At 52.6% G+C, this 22382-nt stretch overlaps 3 protein-coding genes across 10 annotated transcripts; 2 read left to right on the top strand and 1 right to left on the bottom strand.

The window, feature by feature from the left end:
* The first annotated feature begins 469 nt into the window (after positions 1 to 469).
* On the top strand, positions 470 to 7093 carry TMEM140 (transmembrane protein 140). Of its 8 annotated transcripts, XM_074576234.1 has the most exons (5): positions 470 to 504; positions 1876 to 2079; positions 4095 to 4189; positions 4796 to 4911; positions 5696 to 7093. In XM_074576234.1, exons 4-5 carry the CDS (start codon positions 4899 to 4901, stop codon positions 6325 to 6327), a joined length of 645 nt encoding a protein of 214 aa, XP_074432335.1. In that variant the 5' UTR covers positions 470 to 504; positions 1876 to 2079; positions 4095 to 4189; positions 4796 to 4898; the 3' UTR covers positions 6328 to 7093. The 8 variants fall into 8 exon arrangements, with proteins under 8 accessions (XP_074432335.1, XP_074432325.1, XP_074432307.1 ...); XM_074576224.1 differs by lacking the exon at positions 470 to 504 and having other exon boundaries at positions 705 to 2079; XM_074576206.1 differs by lacking the exon at positions 470 to 504 and having other exon boundaries at positions 1776 to 2079; positions 4095 to 4213.
* Positions 7094 to 7461: 368 nt separating this feature from the next.
* Positions 7462 to 8759, bottom strand: CYREN (cell cycle regulator of NHEJ). The gene is made up of 3 exons (XM_074576450.1): positions 8527 to 8759; positions 8353 to 8422; positions 7462 to 7975 (listed from the first exon to the last, which is right to left on the bottom strand). The coding sequence occupies exons 1-3, from the start codon at positions 8649 to 8651 to the stop codon at positions 7736 to 7738; spliced, it is 435 nt and encodes a 144-aa protein (XP_074432551.1). The 5' UTR covers positions 8652 to 8759; the 3' UTR covers positions 7462 to 7735.
* A 569-nt stretch (positions 8760 to 9328) lies between these two features.
* On the top strand, positions 9329 to 21904 carry LOC141737580 (uncharacterized). The gene is made up of 17 exons (XM_074572524.1): positions 9329 to 9436; positions 9965 to 10386; positions 11160 to 11227; positions 11393 to 11562; positions 11647 to 11753; positions 12787 to 12935; positions 16874 to 16953; positions 17084 to 17161; positions 17650 to 17802; positions 18589 to 18758; positions 18959 to 19052; positions 19768 to 19842; positions 20199 to 20311; positions 20729 to 20900; positions 21208 to 21259; positions 21337 to 21472; positions 21705 to 21904. Exons 1-17 carry the CDS (start codon positions 9329 to 9331, stop codon positions 21712 to 21714), a joined length of 2157 nt encoding a protein of 718 aa, XP_074428625.1. The 3' UTR covers positions 21715 to 21904.
* The last annotated feature ends 478 nt before the right edge of the window (positions 21905 to 22382 follow it).

The following is a 22382-nucleotide window of genomic DNA, read 5'->3' as shown; positions in this document are numbered from 1 at the left end:
TATCCTTCCCAACTGCACCATCATCAGATAGACTGAGCATCTGAAGCCAAAAGAGCAGCCAGGGAACACCTGTAAAATGTCCCTAGGAAGGAGATCAACAGGGCATATTGCATCCTGCCCAGCCTTCAGGCACAATCTTCCGTGCCCAAACGCCTGGAAGGAGAAGGCAGAGGAATTACTTGCCAGAGAGGCAGACAAAGATGTGAAGGAGGCCTCCAGAATAAGAAGGTCAGTGGTACCAAGGGCAAGTCTTGAGCCAGAGGCTAACTGTACCTCTCCCTGCTGACAGCCTTGTCATCCCAGCAGGCACTACAAGCGGCAGAGAGTGAGACCCTGCAGGGGAGGAGACACAAGGCTCTTCAGGAAACACTGAGGAGCGCTTCTGCCATAGGTGCACATTCAGGCAACCAGCTCTGGCCAGGAAGATGCCTCACTCCGAAAGTAACATTCCCAAACGATGTATTTATTGCTCAGAGCAGAGCAGAGAAGGACAGAGAGATAGAGGTTTGTACAAAGGCGAAAGCCAGGATGTGTCACACCATCTGTCACACTCATGAAGGCTGAAGCGTAGGATATGGGAAGGGGATCAGACACTTATTTAGGAAGACAGTGGCTCGAGGGAGAAGTGCTGTGGCATGATGGAGCAGACCCATTGTGGCAGTCATCCTGATTGCCCCAGCAAGCAGGACCCCAATACGAAGTGAGGATGATTGCGAAGGAGCTGCTTGTGACTCCTGCCTGTGGTAGCAAAATGGCAACCTTCCCTGCAGTGCTGAGGTCAGCTAGGGAGTTGGCTGATCACCAGACTCAACTCAGGCACCTATTTCCTTCCTGAATGACAGAAAAGTGAGTTGCGTGAGGCGAAACTGAGCCCCTCTTGAGAGCACAAACATGCCTCCTGCCAATGCATGTTTCCTCACTGTTCATAGGTCTTGCCTCGGTGGTCTCTGCTCATACCTCAGTTTCCCAGCCAGCAGCCCCAGTGTTAGACAATGGCCATATTCAGCCCCAGCACTTCCTTCTTTGTCCCTGCCATTCACCACGTTCAGCTCAGCAGCTATGGCTGCTAGGCTTTATTTGCTGCAAGGCTTCCAACCCTGCCCCTGATTTCGCCCACCGTAACCCCTGCCCAAGCCATATGTGGTCTGACCCACCTCGATGCAGATCCTTGTCCTTCACAATGCTAGTTATTCTGCACATACAGGACAGACAGGAATGCACCTCCGCACCATCACCTGCCTGATGGCTCTATCTATTGAGCTTCTCTTAAGGCTTCCTCATGTATTTCCTTTCACCCGCTTTGTGCTCTTGGACCTGAGTGCCAACATTACAGGCTCACAACCTGTGTACCACCTGGAGGTTTCCAGACCATGCCTAGATGTGGAATGACTAGGTGGGACTCCGTGAACAGCTTCGTGGCAAGGTGTCCCAGACGTATCGCACCCCCAACACACATCTCTCAAGGGTTCAAAGGTTTCCTGTCTCAGCAGGCAGCTTGCTCCTTCTCCTGTGCCTGCGTAGGCACTGCATCTGCGTGCGAGGGGGAGCTCGGGCAAAGCTGGGTCTAGGAAACAGAGGGAGCGGAGCAGCATTTAAAGTGCAAGAAGGGCAAAGAGGTCAGTGAACTCCAACAGCGCTGCAGTACTGGGGTCAGCACTGGAACGGTCAGTCACCTCTACAGAAGTGTCCAAACAAAACAAACTCATCTCAGCCCCTGTGGACACCCAAGCCACTCCAGTAGCACAACTTTCCTGGGTGAGCTTAGCCCAGCCAGTGATTCACATTGGTTAGCACAGGCGGGAGAAGAAAGTGCAAACCTGCCCCCAGCTCGGATGGCAGTGGCTGGGCTCAGCTTGTTTTCTTTCTCATGTTTAGCTGACGCAGTATCAGGGAGGAGCATGACCCACAAAACCGAAACAGAAAGCAGAAGCAGCTGCCTGTGACATAAAAGGGACCGTGGTGTCACAGCCCAGCCTGCACGGGACCTGCTAGCAGCCACAGATCATCTTGGCTCGCCAGAGTGACACCTCGGCCCTCTCCAGTGTGATTCGTCTCCACACCCAGCTGGATGGGCAGCCTGTAAGTATCCGCCACTGGGTCCCCCACCTTTTTAATGCCGCTGGCATCAGAGGGGAAAAGTGATGCTGCAGGGTGCAAATGTCTGGGAGGGAGCAGGTCCTTCCCCAGCTGTGGGACACTTTCAGGGCAGTTCCTCCACAGTCAGGTCCATGTGCCACTGGCTGTTTCTGTTTGCGAGCAATCTTAGTTTGTCAGCAGCCTTTCTTCACCTGTAGTTTCCCTGCAGCCAATCCTGCCTGAGGGGGAAAGGGATCCTGCGGGGCAGCGGGTGGCTTGAAGGAAAGGTGCCAAGTCCAAAGCTGCCTTCCTTTCCCACGGCTTTTGCACAGCATTACTCTCCTCAGCAGTCGGGGAGAGGGGATGCAGGTCTTCTGAGGGGCTCTTTGGTGCAAGAGAAAATGCCTGTTCCCTCACCCCTTTGCGCTCAGTCTGTTCACTGCAGCAGCATCCGGTAGCTCCACAGAGATGTTTGTCCCTGCCCAGAGGCCAGGTCCTGTGCCGGAGCTGTGTACCTTGGCCTCCCCATCACCCTGCCTTTGCCCAGGCACTCAGACAGCAGCTCGGCAGGGGGGGACACACAGCTCCAGCCTGGGACGGCATCACCTGCCTATGAGCCAGCAGAGGGAAGGGCCATGCAGTCCGGGCAGCACAGAGTGTCCCTATGAGCACCATCTTGCACACAGACAACCCATGGAGCTCCTGAGCCGTGCCCATGGAGCCTCGCTCTGCCTGGGAGACCAAGACATAGAGCACTCCCATGGGGAAGTCCAGTGCTTCCAGTGATGCCTGCCCAGAAACGGGGGGCTGAAGCCAGGCTGGGGCTCACTGTGCCATGCTTGGGTTCCTCCTATTTGCACCTCTGAGTTAGAGCTGCAGACTCTCCCAGCCAAAGGCACAGACGCCTCCTTAGAGGCGGAGGGGCTGCAGTTGTCTGGGAAAAGCCCCAGCTGCACTCTGGATGACGGCTCTTTCCTGTTTATCCCCTGTTTCTCAGCCAGGCTGCCTCCAAACTGGCCTCAGGGCTGAGCTGCAGAGTTCACGAATGCCGTGTCTTGGGCTGTACTTGGTGGCAGGGTGCCAGGTCTCAGCTTTCATTGCCAAGCCGTACATTGCCTCCAGGCCAGCTGTGCACTCTCTGCCCCAGCTCACACCAGGCATGTTTAGACCCCTGTCACAGTCACACCTGGGGACAGGGATTTACCTGCTGGGTTTGGCTGGGGAGGCAGCAGGAGGCCGAGGAGGAAAATCTGCATGCAATTTGGCAGAGCAAACAGAGGGGCATCACTGGGACACGAAAATAGGTCCTTATAGATACAAGCCTCAAAGCAGAGGAGAAGGCAGAGATACCACAGGATTTCCCCCAGCCGTCATACATGCAGAGATCACACAGCAGCACAGGGGCTCTGAGGTGGCTCTCCTCCCTCTACCCTTGCTATGTATTTCCACAAACCTGCTAGGAATAATCTGTCCCCTCTCTAGTAAACGCGTAACTAGGACAATTTTTAATTGCTTTTATATTTTATGGAAGGAGGGGAAGGGGGGGGATAAAAGGTAATGTGAGATGATTGAACAAAAAGCCCGTGTTTCTACAAGCCTGCTTTCCTTAGGAAACCAGTCTGTAGGAGTAAGACAGGAAGGGCTAGTGGGTGGGCCGGGGCAGGGCCAGGAGCCAGGTGGGCTGTATTGGTCCCGGCTCTTAGTTCCGACAGAAGCCCTTGGGGAGCTGATCAGATAACCAACAGCTCCCTCCAAGTGCAGCTTATTCTCCCTCTGAGGGCTGCGAGGTGGGATGTCAGGGAGAACAGTGGGCAGGCATGAGCCCTTGTAGGACAGGGACAGGGAGAGGAAGAGCAGCAATGCCTGGCTGCAGGAGAGCATGTGTATAGACAAACCAAGAGGCAATACAAGGGGCGAGACAAACCCTGGTGAAATTACACATGCGTGAGGTCTCATGCTGCAGTGTGCTCTGGGCCCAAGCCTGGGTATTTTTCTAGTCATTTGTGTCTTCATTGTAGATCCAGAACAATGGGCATCCTCCGTGTGACGTTCCCGTCTCTCCAGAAGCCTGTTGTGAAGAAGTCCTCCAAGGGAAGCTGCAAGAAGTAGTGAGGTATTGACCAGGGGAAGGGGACAGGTCAGTGTCTGGATGCTGTGACCCCCTTCCATGCTGTGTTTGTGTTGCTCCTGGCTATCACTGTGCAGAGAAGTTTGAGACAGAGAAGCTTTATCCCTGTGCACATTATACATAGGTGCCCACACCCAAGTATCCAGGGACACAGGGAGTGGTAGGGGGATGCAGAAGTGTCTTAGTCACCATCACTGCAGCCATGCACCGGGTATAGGTTGCGTGGAGTCTCTCCTGGCACTCTAAAAACTCAGAGGCTGTGCCAAATCCACAAGCAGCTGTGGGGTGATGGCCTGGGACATCCAGGACATCGGGATGGTATACCACTGGGCAATGGGCAGTGGAGGGGAGACAGCAGAACCGACATTGCGAACTTCTTGAGGGAAGGTGGTAAATGATTCACAGGAGATAATGCTTGGCAAAGGCAGGAAAGGGATTATTTGCAGAGCCTCAAACCGGAGGCTGAGCTTGAAGCCAAGGTCTATGAGCTCCTTGCCTGTGTTTGTGCCTCTGCGCAGACCCGGGTGGACAGTGCCGCGTGGCTCCACAGCCAGGGATACCCCTTCCTGATGCCACTTCCCTGCTTTACAGCGTGAAGTAGAAGCCTGCAAGAGGGCACTGAGGACAGTCCACATTTCTGGCAGAGGAGCAGGGAGCCGGTTTTGCCAGGCAGCCTGGGAGAGGAGCGAGGAGGATGGCAATCACAGGTCTGTCTCCATAGCACCCCTCTCCCTGGGCCTCAGAGGAGGGCCAGTGGATGCAGGTAGGTCCGGGGCGCCTCTTTGTGGTGGACAACTGCCTGTCCACCTGGGGCATCGGTCCTCAGGCAACCGGGACAGTGAAGCACTATGTCTGCCAGCCTCAGTGGGGAGCAGGGCTGTGGGCCATCAGCCCTGCTGTGCCCAGGAATGTACAGGCACGAAAGGGCCTCATGGGCCTATGGATGCTGGAAACAAGTGGCATCAATGGCATCAGGCGTCCCAGAGCCAGGGGTGGGAGGGTGGGGAGGCAGGGGGAGGCCTGCACTTCAGACCCTGTCATGCCTGCATTTCTCTCAGCCGTCCAAAGATCACAAGGGATGTCCTTGTCTGACCAGAACTGAAAGAAAAGCATTTTCACAGAATAGCTCTTAACCCCCTCCCTACCAGGCAGCAGTGTTTTGCTCCCCTCCCATCACTGCAGTTTGCTGACAAATGCCTCTCTTGTCCAACGTGAGACCATGGTGCAAAGGCCATGTGTGGGGCTAAGGGAGCCATACTGTGCTCCCAGTGCTGGTCCATACATGAGACATCATTAGGCTACCTTTGCTGTGACCAAAAATGCACCGCTTCAACCCAGTAACAGGTGCAGAGCACAGTCAGAGGCAGAACTGAGACACTGCTGCTCTGCTTGCAAGGGGCCGAGACCTCAGTGACACAGGCTCAGAGCACATCTTGGGAAGTGTGCTGTAACACGAAATGACAAAGAGGTGTCCCCCTTCATGTTTTGCAGTGGGCATCCCCACAGCAGTCTTCACCATGCTATCAAGAAAGCATGCAGGCACCAGGATTGGTCTGAGGTGCACCAGGGACCTCCTCTGTGTGCTGACCCACCTCGAGGCTGCCGGGACCTTGGCCTTGATGCTCTACGCGCTGCTGTGGGAAGCCGGGAACCTGGTCGACCTCCCTGACAAACGCATTGGCTTTTACAACTTCTGCCTGTGGAATGAGACAGCCAGGGAGCTACAGTGCCTGGAGTATGAGCATCTGCAGGTGATGGGCATCAGCCTAGCAGGAATGGTGCTAGGCAGGGTTTGCGTGTATGCCTGTCTGGTCTTCAGCATGTTCTACCCCATTTTTGTGATGCATGTGAAGTGCACAGAGGAGAAAGAGGGCTGGAAGGTGATCCTCATCATACTCGTCATCAAGATGATAATGCTGTCTGGAGGCCTGGGTACATTTCTTCTCCAAACCTCGCAGTGGATTCACCCCTGTGATTTCACTGGGGGCTTCCTGGCACTGCTTGGGGCTCAGGCTCTGCTACTGCTCCAGATTCTCACTACCATTATGTACCTCAACTGGGAAAAACACACACACCCATGTCAAAGCCCTTTTAGTGAGGAGGCCCTGCCCATTGAGATTTGACAGTGAAGAAGATGCAAGAGCTACCGATAGCCTGATAATCCCACTACAGCTTTTGTTACTGTCAGGAATTTGACCCTTAGTGCAAAGGCCTATGTACAGCCATGCTCTGGCACACGGCTATGTCAGGCAGCAGACACCAACAGGTACAGCACAGCGTGGAAGTTCCCAGGAACAGCAGCGTGTAACACCCCTCAGCCTGGGGCACAGCATCAAAGTGACAGCGTTTCTGGCCCTGACCCAGAGGACAGTGAAGGGGACAGATCAGAGCCAGCACAGAGCACCAGGAGGGGCAGCCTAACAACTTGCTAAACACTGAACACAGCCTTAATGAGAAGGGTTTCCACAAGGAAGCAGAGGATTTTGGTGCAGAGCCCCAAGTCTGTCCTCACTGATATTACGGGGCTGAGCCCAGCACTCCAGCAGCCTTTGAGACTCCAGAACTGGTTCTGTGCGAGGGCAGCCGACTGCAGAGCTAGGTCAGACCAACACACACCCCACCCAAAGGAGTGCTTGGGGAGCAGGGCCAGGGCTGCCAAAGGCCGGGGTACAGTGCCCCAGCTGGGCCATCATAGCCAGAGCACTGGATGGGGTCTCTCCGCCGCGGTGGTGCACAGCACCACTCCATGCCATGTCTGTAACTTCGCACAAAGTGCCTGCTTTCCCCCCTACCCCTTTCAGAGTCCGTTTTCTCTCTTGCTGCAATCTTGGTGGGGATGTGGCTGGTGATGCTGGTTTGACTGATTTCAATAAAGGCTCTTGCACCTGCCCCGGCCTCATTTGGTTTGTTCATCCCCTTTCAGACCGGGCCATCCTTGTCCCTTCCTAGACCCCCATGCACACTCGCATGGGGTCAGCCCCCTCGGGATGGTCCCTGCCCCTACCAGTCTGCTCCCACCCATGTCTTCTTCAGCCATGGGAGGTGTGCCTGAGCCTGGAGGGAAATTCAGCATCAGTTCCAATGGGGACAGCCTGCCAGAGCCCACTGCAGCTGTCACAGAGCAACAGAAAAGACAAGGGAGCCCCAAGGCTGAACCATGACTATCCAGCTATGCAGGGCCAGCAAAGGCCATGCAGGGGCAGCAACTCCATGCTGCCCTCCTGTCCCAACACTGACCCACCAAAGGGACACTCACAGAAACCGGAATGTCCTCTTTAATCTGTCCGTGCTCTGAGATGCCAAAGAGAAATTAACTAATCTGGAGCCCAATACCACTGAACCCAGCACACACTGGGAGAAGTGTGTGTCCCCCTCCTTTTCCCCTATGGCCTTCATGGGCCTCCCACCAGCTCCATAGGCCACCAACAAGGCAGATACACAGTCCACTCCAGGCCCTCCTCCCCCCATCCTCAGTGCTGTCACCCTCCCCACTCTCCCCTTTGCTCCTGGGGATCCACAGAGGGGATGATGTTAGCTGAAAAAGATCTCCCTGACATATTTCAGAACATCGTCCTCAGAATCCTCCGAGCCTGTCCTCTCTGCGTCGGCACCAGCAGCAGCATCAGGAGGGGATGGGAGAGCTGGACTGCGGTCGCTGCCTCCCCCCATGCTGGCTGTGCTTCCAGGAGCCTCCTCTGGTGTTGGCTGGAGCTCCTGCTCCTCTTCACTCCTGGACCGGGCCTTCTCCTCATCTTCATCACGCTGGAGATTCTTTTTAAAGGGAAGACAACCCGACCCGTCTGTGCATGACCTCACCCGGGAGCACCCCAAGGGGCAGGGGATGCCATCCCCGCGGGACACCCCCTCGCCAGTCCCCAGTTCGCAGGGGTGGTTGTTTTCGTCCCCTACAGCCCTGCGGGGCCGCCGGGCAGCAGAAGCAGCCGCACCGGTCCCGGCAGCCTCCGGGAAAGGGAGGAGGGAACTGGGAAACCCGGGCGGCGCCCAGCAGCGGCCCCAGATCCTCCTTCCGGAGGGGGGCCGCCAGGGAGCCGGGGGCGGCGGCGCTCCCTGCCCGCGCCCCGGAGCCCTCCCGGCCGCGCTCGGGTACGGCCAGGCCTGCGTCCCCACCCCCGGGCATCCGGGCTCACCTCGGCCAGGACCGCCAGGGCCACGTCCACCAGCTCCGCCTCGTTCATGCAGTACTGCACCGCCGCCGCCCTGGGCACCGCAGCGGGACACACTCAGGGCGGGCAGAGCTCGGGCAGGGCCCGGCCTCGCCCGCCCGCCGCCCCCGCCCGCTCCCCCGGCCCCAGCGACGCTACCTGGGCCCTGCCGTCGCTTGCCGCCGCCGCCGCCCGGCCTTGGGGGGCGGCGGCGCCGCCTCCCGCTCGTCCCCCGCTGCCCCCATCCAAGCCGGCAGGAGCCGCCGCCGCCCGCCCTCCGCCATCCCCCGCTCGGCGGCTCGGCGGGCGGGGCGAGGCGGGGCGGCAGCGGGAAGCACGGGGCTCCCCACGCCGCCGCTGAGGAGCCGCGGCAGGTGCGGCGGTGGCGCCGGGGCGGCTTGTCCCCCCGACACGCCGAGCCCCCACCGGAGCAGGCACCGCCCGTGGGGAGGTGGGACGGGGCGAAGCTTTGCTGCACGTTCCAGGCTTTGTCAGCAGCTCCGGCCGCGGCCACCCCGCCCGTGGCCACCACTACAAAGGCCACCACTACAAAGGCCACCACAGCCCCTCACAACAAGACAGACACTGAGGTGCTGGAGCGGGTCCAGAGAAGGGCAGTGAAGCTGGTGAGGGGTCTGGAGAACAAGTCCTGTGAGGAGCGGCTGAGGGACCTGGGGTTGTTTAGTCTGGAGAAAAGGAGGCTGAGGGGAGACCTTACCGCTCTCTACAGCTACCTGGAAGGAGGGTGTAGCGGGGTGGGTGTGGGTCTCTTCTCCCAAGTAACAGGCGATAGGACAAAAGGAAGCGGTCTCAAGTTGTGCCAGGGGAGGTTTAGATTAGATAATAGGAAAAAAATTCTTCATCAAAAGGGTTATTAAGCATTGGAACAGGCTGCCCAGAGAAGCGGTTGAGTCACCATCCCTGGAGGTATTTAAAAGACAAGTAGCGGTGTTATCAAAGCATGTCCCTGTTGAAAGGCCTTATGTGTATTCTCATGAATAACGAGGATTCTATCCTTGAATGTATCAGGCATGGGCTAAGGAAAAGAACTCCTAATCAAGGGAGGCAAGTATTGTATCATTCTCAAGGAAGCACATCCAGCATAAGGACCTTGAGGATGGTACTGATCTACACATTTTTGGGAAGCTTAGCCAACGTGTCAGGAAAGTGAAAATTCTTAGTGTCCTAAGCTGAACTACCTTCATTATAATACTAAAAATCACGCCCATAGGTCAAGAAGACCCATGCCCAGGTGAAGACCCTTCCCTTGAGCATGTGTGGTAGCTGTAACTTGATGGTGTAATTGTATGTAAATTACTAACCCATTAAATATAGGTAGGAGGTACTAATATTATAATGATGTTGTAAAATGTGTATAAAAATCACGCGGAGCATTCTGACGGGTATGTATGATAGGAGGTGAAATCCCCCCCACACCCAACGCTGCAAATAAACTAACGTTGGCTTTCTGAGCTACAAACCTGGTTTGGAGAGTGATAGTTTCGTTACGGATTTCGGTGACGGGGTGCTGAGGGACAATGGTTTGGCGGTAACTCGCCCAGTGTTGGGTTGACAGTTGGACTCCGCACTCCTAAAGGATTCTATTGGACTCCACAACCCCGCACACAGGGCTCCCGCACACCCGCTGGGCAAGCGCCACCTTTCCCAAGGCACCTCCCGGCCTCCCGTTTGCGGCCCCGGGGCCTCCCTGACGGCGGAGGCGGAGCCCGCTCGCCCCGGCCCGGCGTCGCCCCGCCCCCGCCACGCCCCCTCTGTGACGCTTCGAGCGCGCGCGCGGCCGCCGCCGTTAGGGCGCCTCCTGCAGGCGCCGGCGCTCAGCGCTGTCGGTCGCGTCGCCGTCTGGGAGCGTCGGGGGCTGCGAGCCGTGGCCGCCGCCCGGCTCTTCTCGCCCTCTCCCCGCCCGGCCTCCGAGCCCCGGGAGAAGGGCCGGGGCGGGCTGCATAGCGCGGCACGGGTGTCGGGGAAGGCTCCCATCAAGGGGCGGGAGGCGAGGAAGCGGTAAGCGGCGGGCGGTGCCCGTAGCAAAGGAGGAGCCGGCAAAGCCCATCCCGCTCGCAAGCGCCCTGGCAGCGGGACCGGCTCCGTAGCGCTGGCCTTACCGGAGGTCTGCCCGAGCTGGGACGGGAGGCGGCGGATGCCCCGTCCTGCTCTGCTCGGCCCTGCCAGCCTGGTCCCTGTCGTGGGAAGCTCAGCAGGCCTTTGTCCAAGCAGAAGAGGCTCCTTCCCTCTGGCCAGACTGAGCAGCTTGCTTGAGCGGGGCATGGATTCGCAGAAAGACATGCCACAGTCTTCCCATTGCTGTTAGAAATCCCATCCCCTCTGTCCCTAGGACACCTCTGGTGTGGGACTGATCCGGGAAAACCCAGGGGCTTACACATACTCCGCAGCCTCCATAGGCTCACGTAGCCTCCATAGACTCCAGCCTGCCAAAACATGGCCTCCTCTGCCGCGCTGGGTGGCGGGGCAGTCCTGCTGGAGGCAGGGACCAGTGCCCGGGCACAGGAGTCTGCTTCTGCATGTTCATTGTCACAGTTGAGGAAATGCCTCCTGACTCGACGGATGCCTTGGGGTTTTTTCCTAGCCAGCCCCAGGCTTTGGGTGTGCAACTGCTGCCACCAGCTCTGGAATGAGAAACCCTGCTTTCGGCTTGTTTTTTGCCAGTTGAGGCTCATGGCCCTATGTGTCAGGCTCCACAGCCTGAAACAATGTCTTCAGCTGTCTGCTTGTGTTAACGGAATATATTTAATTTCTAGGACACCTCTCATTTGATTTCTGTCAGGAAAGAAGTGCCAGCTAAGCCCTTGTGACAATTTTGGGAAATCGACGCTGATGAAGATAGGTGGAATAAGTCTTCCTGTTGTACATTGGATTTATCGATTATGCACTGAATGATACGTACCTTGTGTGATTCTTTACGTAGGCCTGCGTAGAAACAGGCATGTTGTAGTCAGCAGGGAGACGCGTAGATGTTGTTATTCCTCCTTTGTGTCTTGTTTCCAGGCAGTAGAACGCCAGCACAAAGACTGTGTGGCCCTCCTGCTGGAGTACAATGCTAACCCTGACCTCAGAGGTGCTGGTGGCAACACTACCCTTCACTTGGCTGCTGTCATTCCTAGCAAATCTCTAGTGGAGCTGTTACTTGAGAACAATGACCATATTGATCCTCAGAATGAGGTAAGCTTGGACTTTGGGTAAGGCTCCTCTTCCCAAAATTTGACTTTTCTGTGTTATTCTAAGGGAGATGATTTCTCCTTTCAGCTGGGATACACTCCACTTGGTGTTGCAATCACTGAGCACTGTGAAGAGATGGTTGAGTTCCTTCTTCAAAAAGGACCTGAAGTGCATGCTCAAGATAAGCATGAAAGGTGAAGGGTTTGTCAAAAGTGCGCATGGGACTCCTTACCATTGTTCAAGTCGGATTGATGGGAGGCATGGGAGTGAGCTTTGAAAAAGAACAAGGAGGAGGAGAATATGAGGTGTTGTCACTGGATCTTGACTTCATTTCTTCTCCCCCTGCCCCTTCTGTCAGCCTGCATCGATGGGAATCATAGAAGTGGAAGAGAAGGCTGGCTGGGTAAATTGTGGAATAAAAACCCCTTGAGGATTGCTCAAGCAAAACAAGATATTAATTCCTTCCTTCCAGGCTTCTGGCACAGTATCAATGTTGCGCTAATCCACATTTTGCTTAGCAGCCTTGGTCAGGAGCATGTTTTTAATATTTTATTTTCTTGTTTGTTTGAGGTTTTTTGGTTTTTGTTTAGTTCTACTTATGAAGCAAACTGAATGTGGTCTCTCTCCAGAACTCCAACTCACCCTCTGCCAGGGTTGTTGGAAGATATCACCTATGCAGTGTAGTTAAACCCTGCAGTGCTTGGAATGCAACCCCAACCTTTGTTGGCCTCTTGATATCCCACTTAGGAGCTCTCTAAACTCTCATGTCCTCAGACTAACCATGGGAATTTCTGGAGCCCTTCAAAGTCAGAACTGGTTTTGAGGAGATATTACCCTGGCTTGATGTGAAGAGCTGCTGCAGCACAAGTATAGCATCCCGCCGAGGGAGAAGCCTTGTAGTTAGATGTCAGTCTGACAGGGAGTCTGTTAATCTCGCTGGCCCTCAAAATTGAGAGGGGGTTTATCAGACGAGACTGTAGCCAGCAGGGGTGAGTTACTCCATAGACAAGAATAGGCACCTGTAGCATGAACGTGCCTGTAGTGAGGATTTCCATCTCCACTACCCTAGTAGTGCAGTAAGTGTGTGTGTGAGGGTGTGCTGCCCTTTACCAGCTGGCAATGAATATGGGGAGGATGGCTCATGAATAGCTGTTGATCTTCCAGAAGAACGTGTATGCAAGTCTGGCGTATTTTTGCTGAATGTATTTCCTTCCTTTCTGTATATAGTATTCCTAACCAACTGGAGGAATACGTGGGCTGTGAAGGGACGGGAGAATGTTCTGCAGGAGGCACAGTAGGCCCAGCAGCACTTCACAGCCCTTGCTCTGGGACAAATGCTGACTTCCCCTTGGGCACACCTGCACTGACCGGAACAGGTAGGATCCTTCACTGTGGAGGAAGTGATGGGGACAAATCACCGTGGCCTGTAGGAGAACAATAACTCATCATCTGGATGCAGGGCTTGAGGGGTGGGGAAAGGCAGAGTAACATAAGCATTCACAACAGTGTCACGCTTCTCACCTCTTTGGCATGGCTGGAGCTGAACTTGGCAAGGGATGCAAAGAATAATAAGGGCTTCTACAGGTACGTCAACCAGAAAAGGAAGGTTAAAGAAACCCTATCCCCCCTGATGAGCAAGACTGGCAAACTGGTAACAACAGATGAGGAGAAAGCTGAGGTACTTACAACTTTTTTGCCTTAGTCTGCACTTGCAATCTCTCTTCCCACATCTCTCAAGTGGAGGGACCACAAGATGGGGACTGGGGGAGCAAAGTCCCTCCCACTGTAGGAGAAGATCAGGTTTGTGACCACCTGAGGAACCTGAACGTACAGAGGTATATGGAACCTGAGGAGATCAGGACTCTGAGAATCCCAGAGTCCTGAGGGAATTGGCTGAGGTAGTTGCCAAACCACTCTCCACAGTATTTGAGAAGTCATGGCAGTCAGGTGAAGTCCTCAGTGACTGGAAAAAGGGAAACATTGCACCCATTTTTCAAAAGGGAAGAAAGGAGGACCCTGGGAACTACCGACCTGTCAGCCTCACCACTGTGCCTGGGAAGATCAGGGAACAGGTCTTCCTAGAGCTATGCTAAGGCACATGGAGGAGAGAGAGGTGATTCGAGACAGCCAGCATGGCTTCACCAAGGGCAAGTCCTGCCTGACCAACCTAGTGGCCTTCTATGATGGAGTGACTACATCAGTGGATAAGGGAAGAGCTATGGATGTTGTCTATCTGGACATCTCTAAGGCCTTTGACACAGTTCCCCACAACATCCTTCTCTCTAAGCTGGAGAGGTATGGATTTGAGGGTCGACTGTTCAGTGGGTGAGGAATTGGTTGGATGGTTGCATCCAGAGGATAGTGGTCAATGGCTCAATGTCCAGATGGAGATCGGTGACAAGTGGTGTCCCTCAGGCATCCGTACTCTGACCAGTACTGTTCAATATCTTCATCAATGACATAGACAGTGGGATCGAGTGCGCTCTCAGCAAGTTTGCAGATGACACCAAGCTGAGTGGTGCAGTTGACATGCCTGAGGGACAGGATGCAATCCAAAGGGACCTGGGCAAGCTCGAGAAGTGGGCCCATGTGAACCTCATGAGGTTCAACAAGGCCAAGTGCGGGGTCCACACCTGGGTCAGAGCAATCCCTGGAATGGGGGGGGATGAGAAGGGGAATGAGAGCAGCCCTGCCGAGAAGGACTTAGGGTTACTGGTGGATGAAAAGCTGGACATGAGCTGGCAATGCATGCTTGGAGCCCAGAAGGCCAACCGTATCCTGGGCCGCACTGAAAGAGGCGTGGCCAGCAGGTCGAGGGAGGTGATTCTGCCCCTCTGCTCCGCTATGGTGAGACCCCACCTGGAGTACTACATTAAGCTCTGTAGCCCTCAGCACAGGAAAGACATGGACCTGTTGGAGTGAGTCCAGAGCAGGGCCATGCAGATGATCTGAGGGCTGGAGCACTTCCCCTATGAGGACAGGCTGAGAGAGTTGGGGTTGTTCAGCCCGGAGAAGAGAAGGCTCCAGAGAGACATTATTGATATTGAGAGCTGCTTATTGATACCCTTCTGAAAATCTTATCAAACTAGTTGTAAACCTCTGAAAAGTTACCTTTTGCTTGTGCCAAGAAGTTTGTCACAGCCAGGAAGTAATCTCCTTTTAACATTCCTTCTCTACTCCTAGAGAGCTCCTTAGAGGTCTTGCAATCTGCAGCTAAGAGGACTTCTCTGATAGGTTTCCCTTGCTGAAACCTGTTGTGGCTCCTGGTAATCACATATCAAGGAAACAAACTTTCCTGCTTGCCTCTTGCCACTTTACGGAGTTCAGTGTTGTCCATACTTTGGCATTTCTGGCTTTTCCTTTGTTTATATTGCCACACATAAATGACCCCCAAGGCATTACATTTGAAGATAAGACGTTAAAGAACATTAGCCTGAGCTCTTGCCTCTACCTGCCCTTTGTGTAAGCATTGTGATGCAGGCTTTAGTTACCTGTATACATTCAATATGTTTTCCCCCCAGTGGTGTCCTTACCTCCTTTGCCGCCTTTCAGTTCTTAAAGGGGGCTTATAGGAAAGATGGGGACAAACTTTTTAGCAGGGCCTGTTGCGATAGGACAAGGGGTGATGGCTTTAAACTGAAAGAGGGTAGATTTAGACTAGAAATAAGGAATACATTTTTTACAAGGGTGATGAAACACTGGAACAAGTTGCCCAGTGTGGTGGTAGGTTCCCCATCCCCAGAAACATTCAAGGTAAGGTTGGATGGGGCTCTCAGCAACCTGATGTAATTGAAGATGTCCCTGCTCATTGCAGGGGGGTTGGACTAGATGACCTTTAAAGGTCCCTTCCAACCCAAACTGTTCTATGATTCTTTGATTTGTAGGTTTTGTGCCAGTGGCAGGAGCAGAACAAAAGGAAGATGATGACTCCCCTTCTGATTCTCAGGTAGAATCATTTAGGTTGGAAAAGCCCCTTAAGATCATTGAGTACAACTGTAAAGCTAACACCACCAAAACCACCCCTAAACCATGTCCCTGAGCGCCACATCTACACATCTTCTAAGTACTTCCACGGTGGTGACTACCACTTTCCTGGGCAGCCTGTTCCAGAACTTGATAATCCTTTTAGTGTAAAAATTTTTCCAAATCTAAATCTAAACCTCCTGTGGCACAACTTGAGGCCATTTCCTCTTGTCCTATCACTTGCTACTTGGGAAAAGAGACCCACACTCACCTCACTACAAGGTAGTTGTAGAGGGCAATAAGGTCTCCCCTCAGCCTCCTTTTCTCCAGACTAAACAATGTCAATTCCCTCATCCACTTGTCATAGGACTTGTTCTCTAGACCCTTCACCAGCTTCGTTACTCTTCTTTGGATGTGCTCCAGCACCTCAATGTCTTTCTTGTCGTGAGGGGCCCAAAACTATTCGAGGTGCGGCCTCACCAGTGCTGAGTACAAAGGGACAATCACTTCCCCAGTCCTACTGCCCCCACTATTTCTCATGCAAGTCAGGCTGCTATTGGCCTTCTTGTCCACCGAGACACACTGCCAGCTCATATTCAGCCACCTGTTGACCAACACCCCCAGGTCCCTTTCCACCAGGCAGCTTTCCAGCCACTCTTTCCTTTCTCTGAAGGAAGCAGTGGGGCCCCACTGGGCTCACTTGCTTTTGGGCTCCTTTCCCTCTGCTGCTGATTTTGCCACACACTCATAACTGGGACCTTGACATGCCGGCACTGCAGGCAAGCTGTTCAATTAGGACTGGAACAAAGTAAGGTCAAGCTAATGACCCTGGTCTCCTAGCAGCTGGCCTTTGAGCTGGATTTGCAGTATAGGATTGAAGCAGTAAAGCTTCCTGCCAGTAACAATCCTCTGAAATCCTAGAAGGCTGGTGCTGTGAAGGTTGCTGGTTTTCTATCACACAGCTCTCTTCTCCAGATCCAGTGTCAAATGGTTGCCCGTAGGTCCTACAGCCTAGACACTTAGCTGCTTCTGCCTAGGTCCTTTCTATCTTGGGCTGGTGTACTTCAGGCCCTTCTGAAACCCTGCGCAACAGAGATGCCTAGCACACTGGCTGTGTTTGCCCTTTTCGATCTTTCCATCTCCTAATGCCATGTTACGCGTGTTGGCTGAGGCGGGGGCTTTGTGCCTGGAAATGGGTTGATGAGGAGTCTGTGCCAGGTCTCATGCATGAAGGTCCAAGGAAAGTGTTGGCTGGCGTGCTGATCCCAGCGGCACAAAGACACCGAGTGTGCGTGCAGTCCATTGCAGGGGAGTGTGGCAATGGTAATTGTGCTTCTTACCTCCTTTGTAGGTGTCTTGCCAGTGGCAGAAGCAGAGCAAGAAGAAGATTTTGACTCCCCTTCTGTGTCTAAGGTGCTTTCTCTTCTGCAGGTAATGTATTACCTGTGGCAGAAGTCACGCTTCTGTAGCCCCCCTGCTGAAATGCAGTGTGATGCTGCAGTGTTGCTGGGGATTCCTTTCCCCACTGTCTGTCTGTCTCCCTGTACTCTTGCTTGCTCAGGTTTCTGGTCTGGAGAGAGAAGAGCTTCAGCTAAAGAAGGATGCTTCAACTCAATCAGATTGTCGAGGCGACAGACAGGTGTCCCACCACCCTCGTTGCAAAAAATTTCTTCCTTATGTCCAATCCAAATCTATCCTCTTTAGCTTAAACCCGTTGCTCCTTGTCTTGTCCCTACAGGCCTTGGTAAAAAGTCTCTCTCCATCTTCCTATATTGAAAGGCTGCAATAAGGTCTCCCCAGAGCCTGCTTTTCCCCAGGCTGCACAACCCCAACTCTCTCAGCCTTTCTTCATGGGAGAGGTGCACCAGCTCTCTGATCATTTTTGGGGCCCTCCTCTGGACCCTCTCTAACAGGTCCATGTCTTCCTTGTGCTGGGGACCCCAGAGCTGGATGCAGTACTCCCAGGTGGGGTCTCACGAGAGCAGAATAGGAGGAGACAATCACCTTCCTCGACCTGCTGGCCTCCCTGAAGACCGATCCAATGATATAATCCCATGAGTAAAAGCATCTCTCATGTTGTCATCTTCTTACTAATTTCTCCATGCTCACGGAACACCATTTCTTTAGAGATGGGTCAGGCAGCTGCAGCAGGAGCTTGCCAATGCTCTCAAAAAGAGCTCCCTGGCAGAAGCTTCACTCGAAGCTAAGAAGCGCTACAGCAGGGACCTGCAGGAACAGAAACTGCAGTTGCAGGAGGAACTGGACAGGTCTAAAGTTAAGGTATGGAGAAAGCCTGTCTCTTGTCTTTTAGTAGGAGCCCAGGCCTTTTTTGTAGCAAACCAGAGAGGGGAACTGATCCTCTCTTTGGGCTTTTGTGTAACCCAGGGTGGTTCAGTGTGCGGCTAGCTCTGATGAGAGGGCTGTGAGAGAGCAGCACTGCTGCCCTTGGTGCCTGCCTGTTTGCACCGCTTGGGGTAACAGTGGAGGGCTGCGCTAAGGTGGTCTTAGTACATTAGACGACTTTGCAACGGAAGTAGATTAAGTGACATTTATGGGATTTTGTTTGTAAAATTTTGTTTGCTTGGCACTTGGGATTAGAAAGGTCACTAGCCGTGAAATCATTTTGTCCTTAATTGGAGGAGGGTGTGTGTATTCCTTTCAAAAGCATGTGTATTTGGTTCTTCTCTTGGGTTTGGCAAAGCGGAGTGTTGTGCTGATGGAGAAAGAGTAGGCATACTGGAGTGTTATGCTGGTGCTCTTTTGTATTCCCTCATCATGACGTCATTGTTATAGAGCTGCAAAGTCACTTTAGGAGCAGGAGGACCTTCTAACCATGTTGAAGTAGCCAACAAGTGGCTACGAAGAGTGTTTGGAGTCCTTGAAAGAGGAGTGTTGTGGCAGCATTCAGGAAACGCTGTAGGAAATCAATGTAGGTGTAGGAGAGGAGCCAGTGTGAAAGATGAAGAGGTAACATGGGTTTTGAGAGTCAATGTGAGAGCCAAGGCAGTCCACTCCTTTTTATCAAACCTAGGCTGACTAATGGTGATTCTTGCTGTGGTTTGACAGCTGCAGGAATTGAAAGAACGGCATGTCCGGACTGAATGTTATGCTAAGTCCCTGAAGAACGCCATAAAGGATAAGGGGAGGGAACTAACAGCTTCCAGGATCCTGCAGGGCCTTCTGGCTGCATCTTCTGGAACTGCAGCTATCTCAGAGCTGGAAAAACGCATGCAATGGTAAGGAAGTAATGCAGTGGAGCAAGCCTTCACTTTCTGTAATTCTATGAAAACAACAAGACTGTCATCTTGCATCCCAGCAAGATAATAATACACGATTTTCAAAGATGCTTTTGTTTTAGATGAGGTTCTTTCACACTCTTCTTTTGGGATTTGTGCTCTTGTAGACTTCTGTGATAAGGCCTATACTTCTTTTTCAGGCTCCAAGTTGGAAAGGCCAGGCTAGAAGCCATAGCCCAGCAACAAGCCAAGACCATTGAAGCCCTTCAGAAAGACCTGCAAGCCTCTGCCTCAGTAAGCCAGTCAGAGCCTTCCTTTTTCATGAGCTACAGAGCCTAGTTCCGGATTCATGTGGGGACATTTTAAGATGAGGTTTTCCTGGAGAGCCCAGGAGAGATCAGTTCCTCTGTTGTACTGACTATAGGCTGCTCTCAAAGTCCCGCTGGCCCATTCCCCAGCCTTCTGGCTTTGAGAGTTGTCCCATGAGACTATAGAAAGTCCTGCTTAACGCTGTCTTTGCTAAGGAGTTGACAGTAATGCACTGGCTTAAGTTATTTTCTGCTTTAGACCAGTTGTGAGGTTGAGACCTCAGGCGGCACTTCAGACAGTCATGCGTAGAGGGATTTGGTACCTTTGGTTGCGGACTTTCCTTGGATTCTCATAGTGCCAGGTGCTTCATCCTGGAGACTTGACTGGCATCATTAGGCTGTGACAGGAATTCTTCAATTGCCTGTACTCTAGTCACCTTCCTGTTTCAGAAAACAATGGATTCCTTGGGCAGGTGTGAGTGCATAATGCCAAGAGAAGACCTCCAAAGATGAAAATCCACAACTAAAAAGGGAATTACGCTTCCATAGGCAGTATTTTGTGTGCTTGAGTTGTGTTGCAGGGCAGGCAAACACTGTGTTGTACTGATGCTGGCAAGAGAAGAAGAAAGGCTGTGAGGTGTGACCTTCAGTCAGGAAAGTCCTAGTGTGACTTCCTTTTTCTTCTTTTAATGCTCCTGTAGACTCATAATGGCCTGGAGGACTTGATAACTGGCTTTCAGGCAACACAGACTGCACAGGAACACCAATATCAGCAGGTACGTTGTGATCGGCTTCTGGGAATGAGGTAATTTATGAAAAGATCAGGCGGGCTGTGGGGAACCCCCCAGGTTTTTGGGCAGGGCACCCTCAGGGGAAAAGTTTGTATGTTTCCTCACTCCCCTGGTGCTACGGCATTTTGAATCTGGTGAACAATAAGTGCGCACTTGTGTTCATCAGCATGGTTCTTTTGATGGGTGTGCTGTGGACAGGAGGGAGATGTGTGGTTGAGAGCTGTGAGAGGAGGCTGGGCTGGGGAGACATTATCTTCTTTGTGGAGAACACTGTCTGCATGTTCTACGTATGGATCCTGTTCCTGTGCTCTGTGGGTGATGTATCTTTTCTATTTTGAAAGTGTGGGAGTGAAAGCAAGGAAGCGAAGAAGCTGGCCAAGATGAAATGCCGATTGGAAGCGCTTCTGGACGAAATGCAGGGAAGAAACATTGCACTGGAGGAAGAACGTACCAGGCATGGCTTTTTAGTGCTTTAAAGAAATATCACATTGAATAGAAATCAAGCTTCACTGAACCCTAATGGAAAAGCATGTACATAACTGTTTGTGAGTAAATTCAAGCCTCGCATTTGATCTTACAAAGTGCTTCTGTGCATGAGCCTATGGTTTTAAAAAGCTGTAAAAGGCCTGGCAAATGCAGGCTGCCTGCAGTTCTCCTGGGAGGACAGGAAATCTTTTCTTCCTCTGTTCAGGTAAACTTCGGGCCCTCCGAGTGATGTGTGGTGCTGGAGTGATGGCTGTTCTCAGTAATTCCTGGCCTGTCACGCACGTTAAAGAAGAAGCAAGCCATCGCTGTGCCGCTTACATAAGAGTACGTGAAAAAGGCTGACCGATGCTTTGCTTGACTTTTTCCTTACTCATTTGCTGTGCAGGTTGAAGATACTTCTGGAGGGATCTTGGACAACACTGATGGCATATGCAGGGAAAAAGAGAGAGTCCCAGCTCAGTTTCGAGGGAGAGGTGAAGAATAGCTGTTCTGAGGTGGCCAATCAAGTGGGTAAACTAAGAAGAAAGATGAGCTTTGGTTTGTTTGGTGGATTGGAGGTGATTCTTTTTTTCTGCTGGAACCTGTATGATTCTTTTCCTTCACTTTTTTTCTGTGTTGCCAATTATCTTTTGGCTGTATTTTGCAATTGATTGATTTCTCTTGATGCTTCTGCCGCTGTTGTAGCAGTAGATGATGTTGATGAATATAGATGCAGTTATCACAATGGGTAAAAACCGTGAGCCAGGAGTCCCAGCAGGGCTGCTGAGGCCAATAGCCTCACCGACCAGGACACAGTCCCTGAGCAAGAAGAGCAGAGCTGGTCACCCTACATTGAGATTTTAACACATTTTAATATTCTGTCAGCAGGTGGCAAATCCAGTCTCTATGGCCCCTCACTTTAGGGATCTCCACAGAAGTGAGTAACTTTGGAGCATTCGCTTTGAGTTCCTTTTGGTTTGCCTTTGCCTACAAGTTGGTGACATTTCCCAACAGCTGGAGATGCAGTCAAAAAAACACATGGAAGACAAAACCAAGACCTGCGAGAAAAGTTGTCCACTTTGCGTGTGACTCAGCAAGAACCGAGGCAGAACCAGGCCTTGACCTCAAAAATCGTTGGGAGACTAACATGGTGGGTCACAGCCAAATACAGCAGTTTAAGAGAGAGATGGGAGAAAGAGCTGGACAAGAAATAAGGAAGTTGATCTGTTTCTCCATGTAATGTAATTTTCCACGTGTGTCTGTAAACCATAGGCTGTAACTTCAATGTCGTTGATACATTTGAGCATTTGTTTTTCAGTATCTAGAACTGTACTTCCAGGATCCACTTTCCAGTAACACAGCCTTTTCCCACCCTTCCCCAGCCACAGATGAACCTTGAACACGGTTAGTGATGAGAAGACCCTGGAGCAGAGGAAGCGCCAGTGCTAGCAATCAAAGAGGGATCACAGGGAAACAAATGAAGCCTGGAAACCTTTGCCTTCCGCCTTGTGCAGCCATTACCCTGCATCTAATTCCAAGTGTTCTGTTGCAGCTTGGTATTTAAAAAACTGCGTCATTGCGTACGTGTCTTAGTTTTGCTGCACAATTGGAGTGCTTCAGACCCAGCAGGTTTGAGGGAGGAGAGTTTTATTTTTGAAAGGCCACTCAGGCACTCTTCCTATGCATGCAGTTAGCACGTCTCTCTCTGCCCCCTTGCTTTGAACAAAAATCAGTCCTGCAGATGTCTCTGAGAGGGAGCACCATCTCTGTCCTTTTCCTCTGGTGAGGCTTGACACGATTGTGCTCAGGTCAGGGACTAGCGCTGAGCTACTCCTAATAATGTTACCAGAATGTTCCTGCCTTTTAGAGCAATCCTCGTGGTGGTCTGGGCAGAAGGTGGTGGGTGGGCTTCTGGTCGCCATGGAACCTTTGCAGATCCCACAGGGATCTGATGGATTTGTAGCTTGTCAAGGGGAAAGGCGTGAAGAAGCGGGCGCAAGTGGGAATAGGGGGAATCCCACCTCAACCTAAGGAAAAACCTTTTCTCTTGTGAGGGTGGT

The sequence above is a fragment of the Larus michahellis genome, chromosome 1, assembly GCF_964199755.1.
Source record: "Larus michahellis chromosome 1, bLarMic1.1, whole genome shotgun sequence".
Classification (NCBI taxonomy): Eukaryota; Metazoa; Chordata; class Aves; order Charadriiformes; family Laridae; genus Larus; species Larus michahellis.
This window is presented reverse-complemented; position numbering and strand designations above follow the sequence as displayed.

Bases quoted from the DNA above. Each gene is read 5' to 3' on its own strand.
- CYREN (XM_074576450.1), bottom strand. From the start codon at position 8,651: ATGGCGGAGGGCGGGCGGCGGCGGCTCCTGCCGGCTTGGATGGGGGCA. The intron at 8,423-8,526 runs GTAGCGTCGCTG...TGCGGTGCCCAG, and splicing joins CAAGCGACGGCAGGGCCCAG to GGCGGCGGCGGTGCAGTACT. The intron at 7,976-8,352 runs GTGAGCCCGGAT...CCCTTTAAAAAG, and splicing joins CCCTGGCGGTCCTGGCCGAG to AATCTCCAGCGTGATGAAGA.
- LOC141737580 (XM_074572524.1), top strand. From the start codon at position 9,329: ATGTCCCTGTTGAAAGGCCTTATGTGTATTCTCATGAATAACGAGGAT. The intron at 17,162-17,649 runs GTGTCCCACCAC...CCATTTCTTTAG, and splicing joins ATTGTCGAGGCGACAGACAG to AGATGGGTCAGGCAGCTGCA. The intron at 19,053-19,767 runs GTAAGCCAGTCA...ATGCTCCTGTAG, and splicing joins ACCTGCAAGCCTCTGCCTCA to ACTCATAATGGCCTGGAGGA.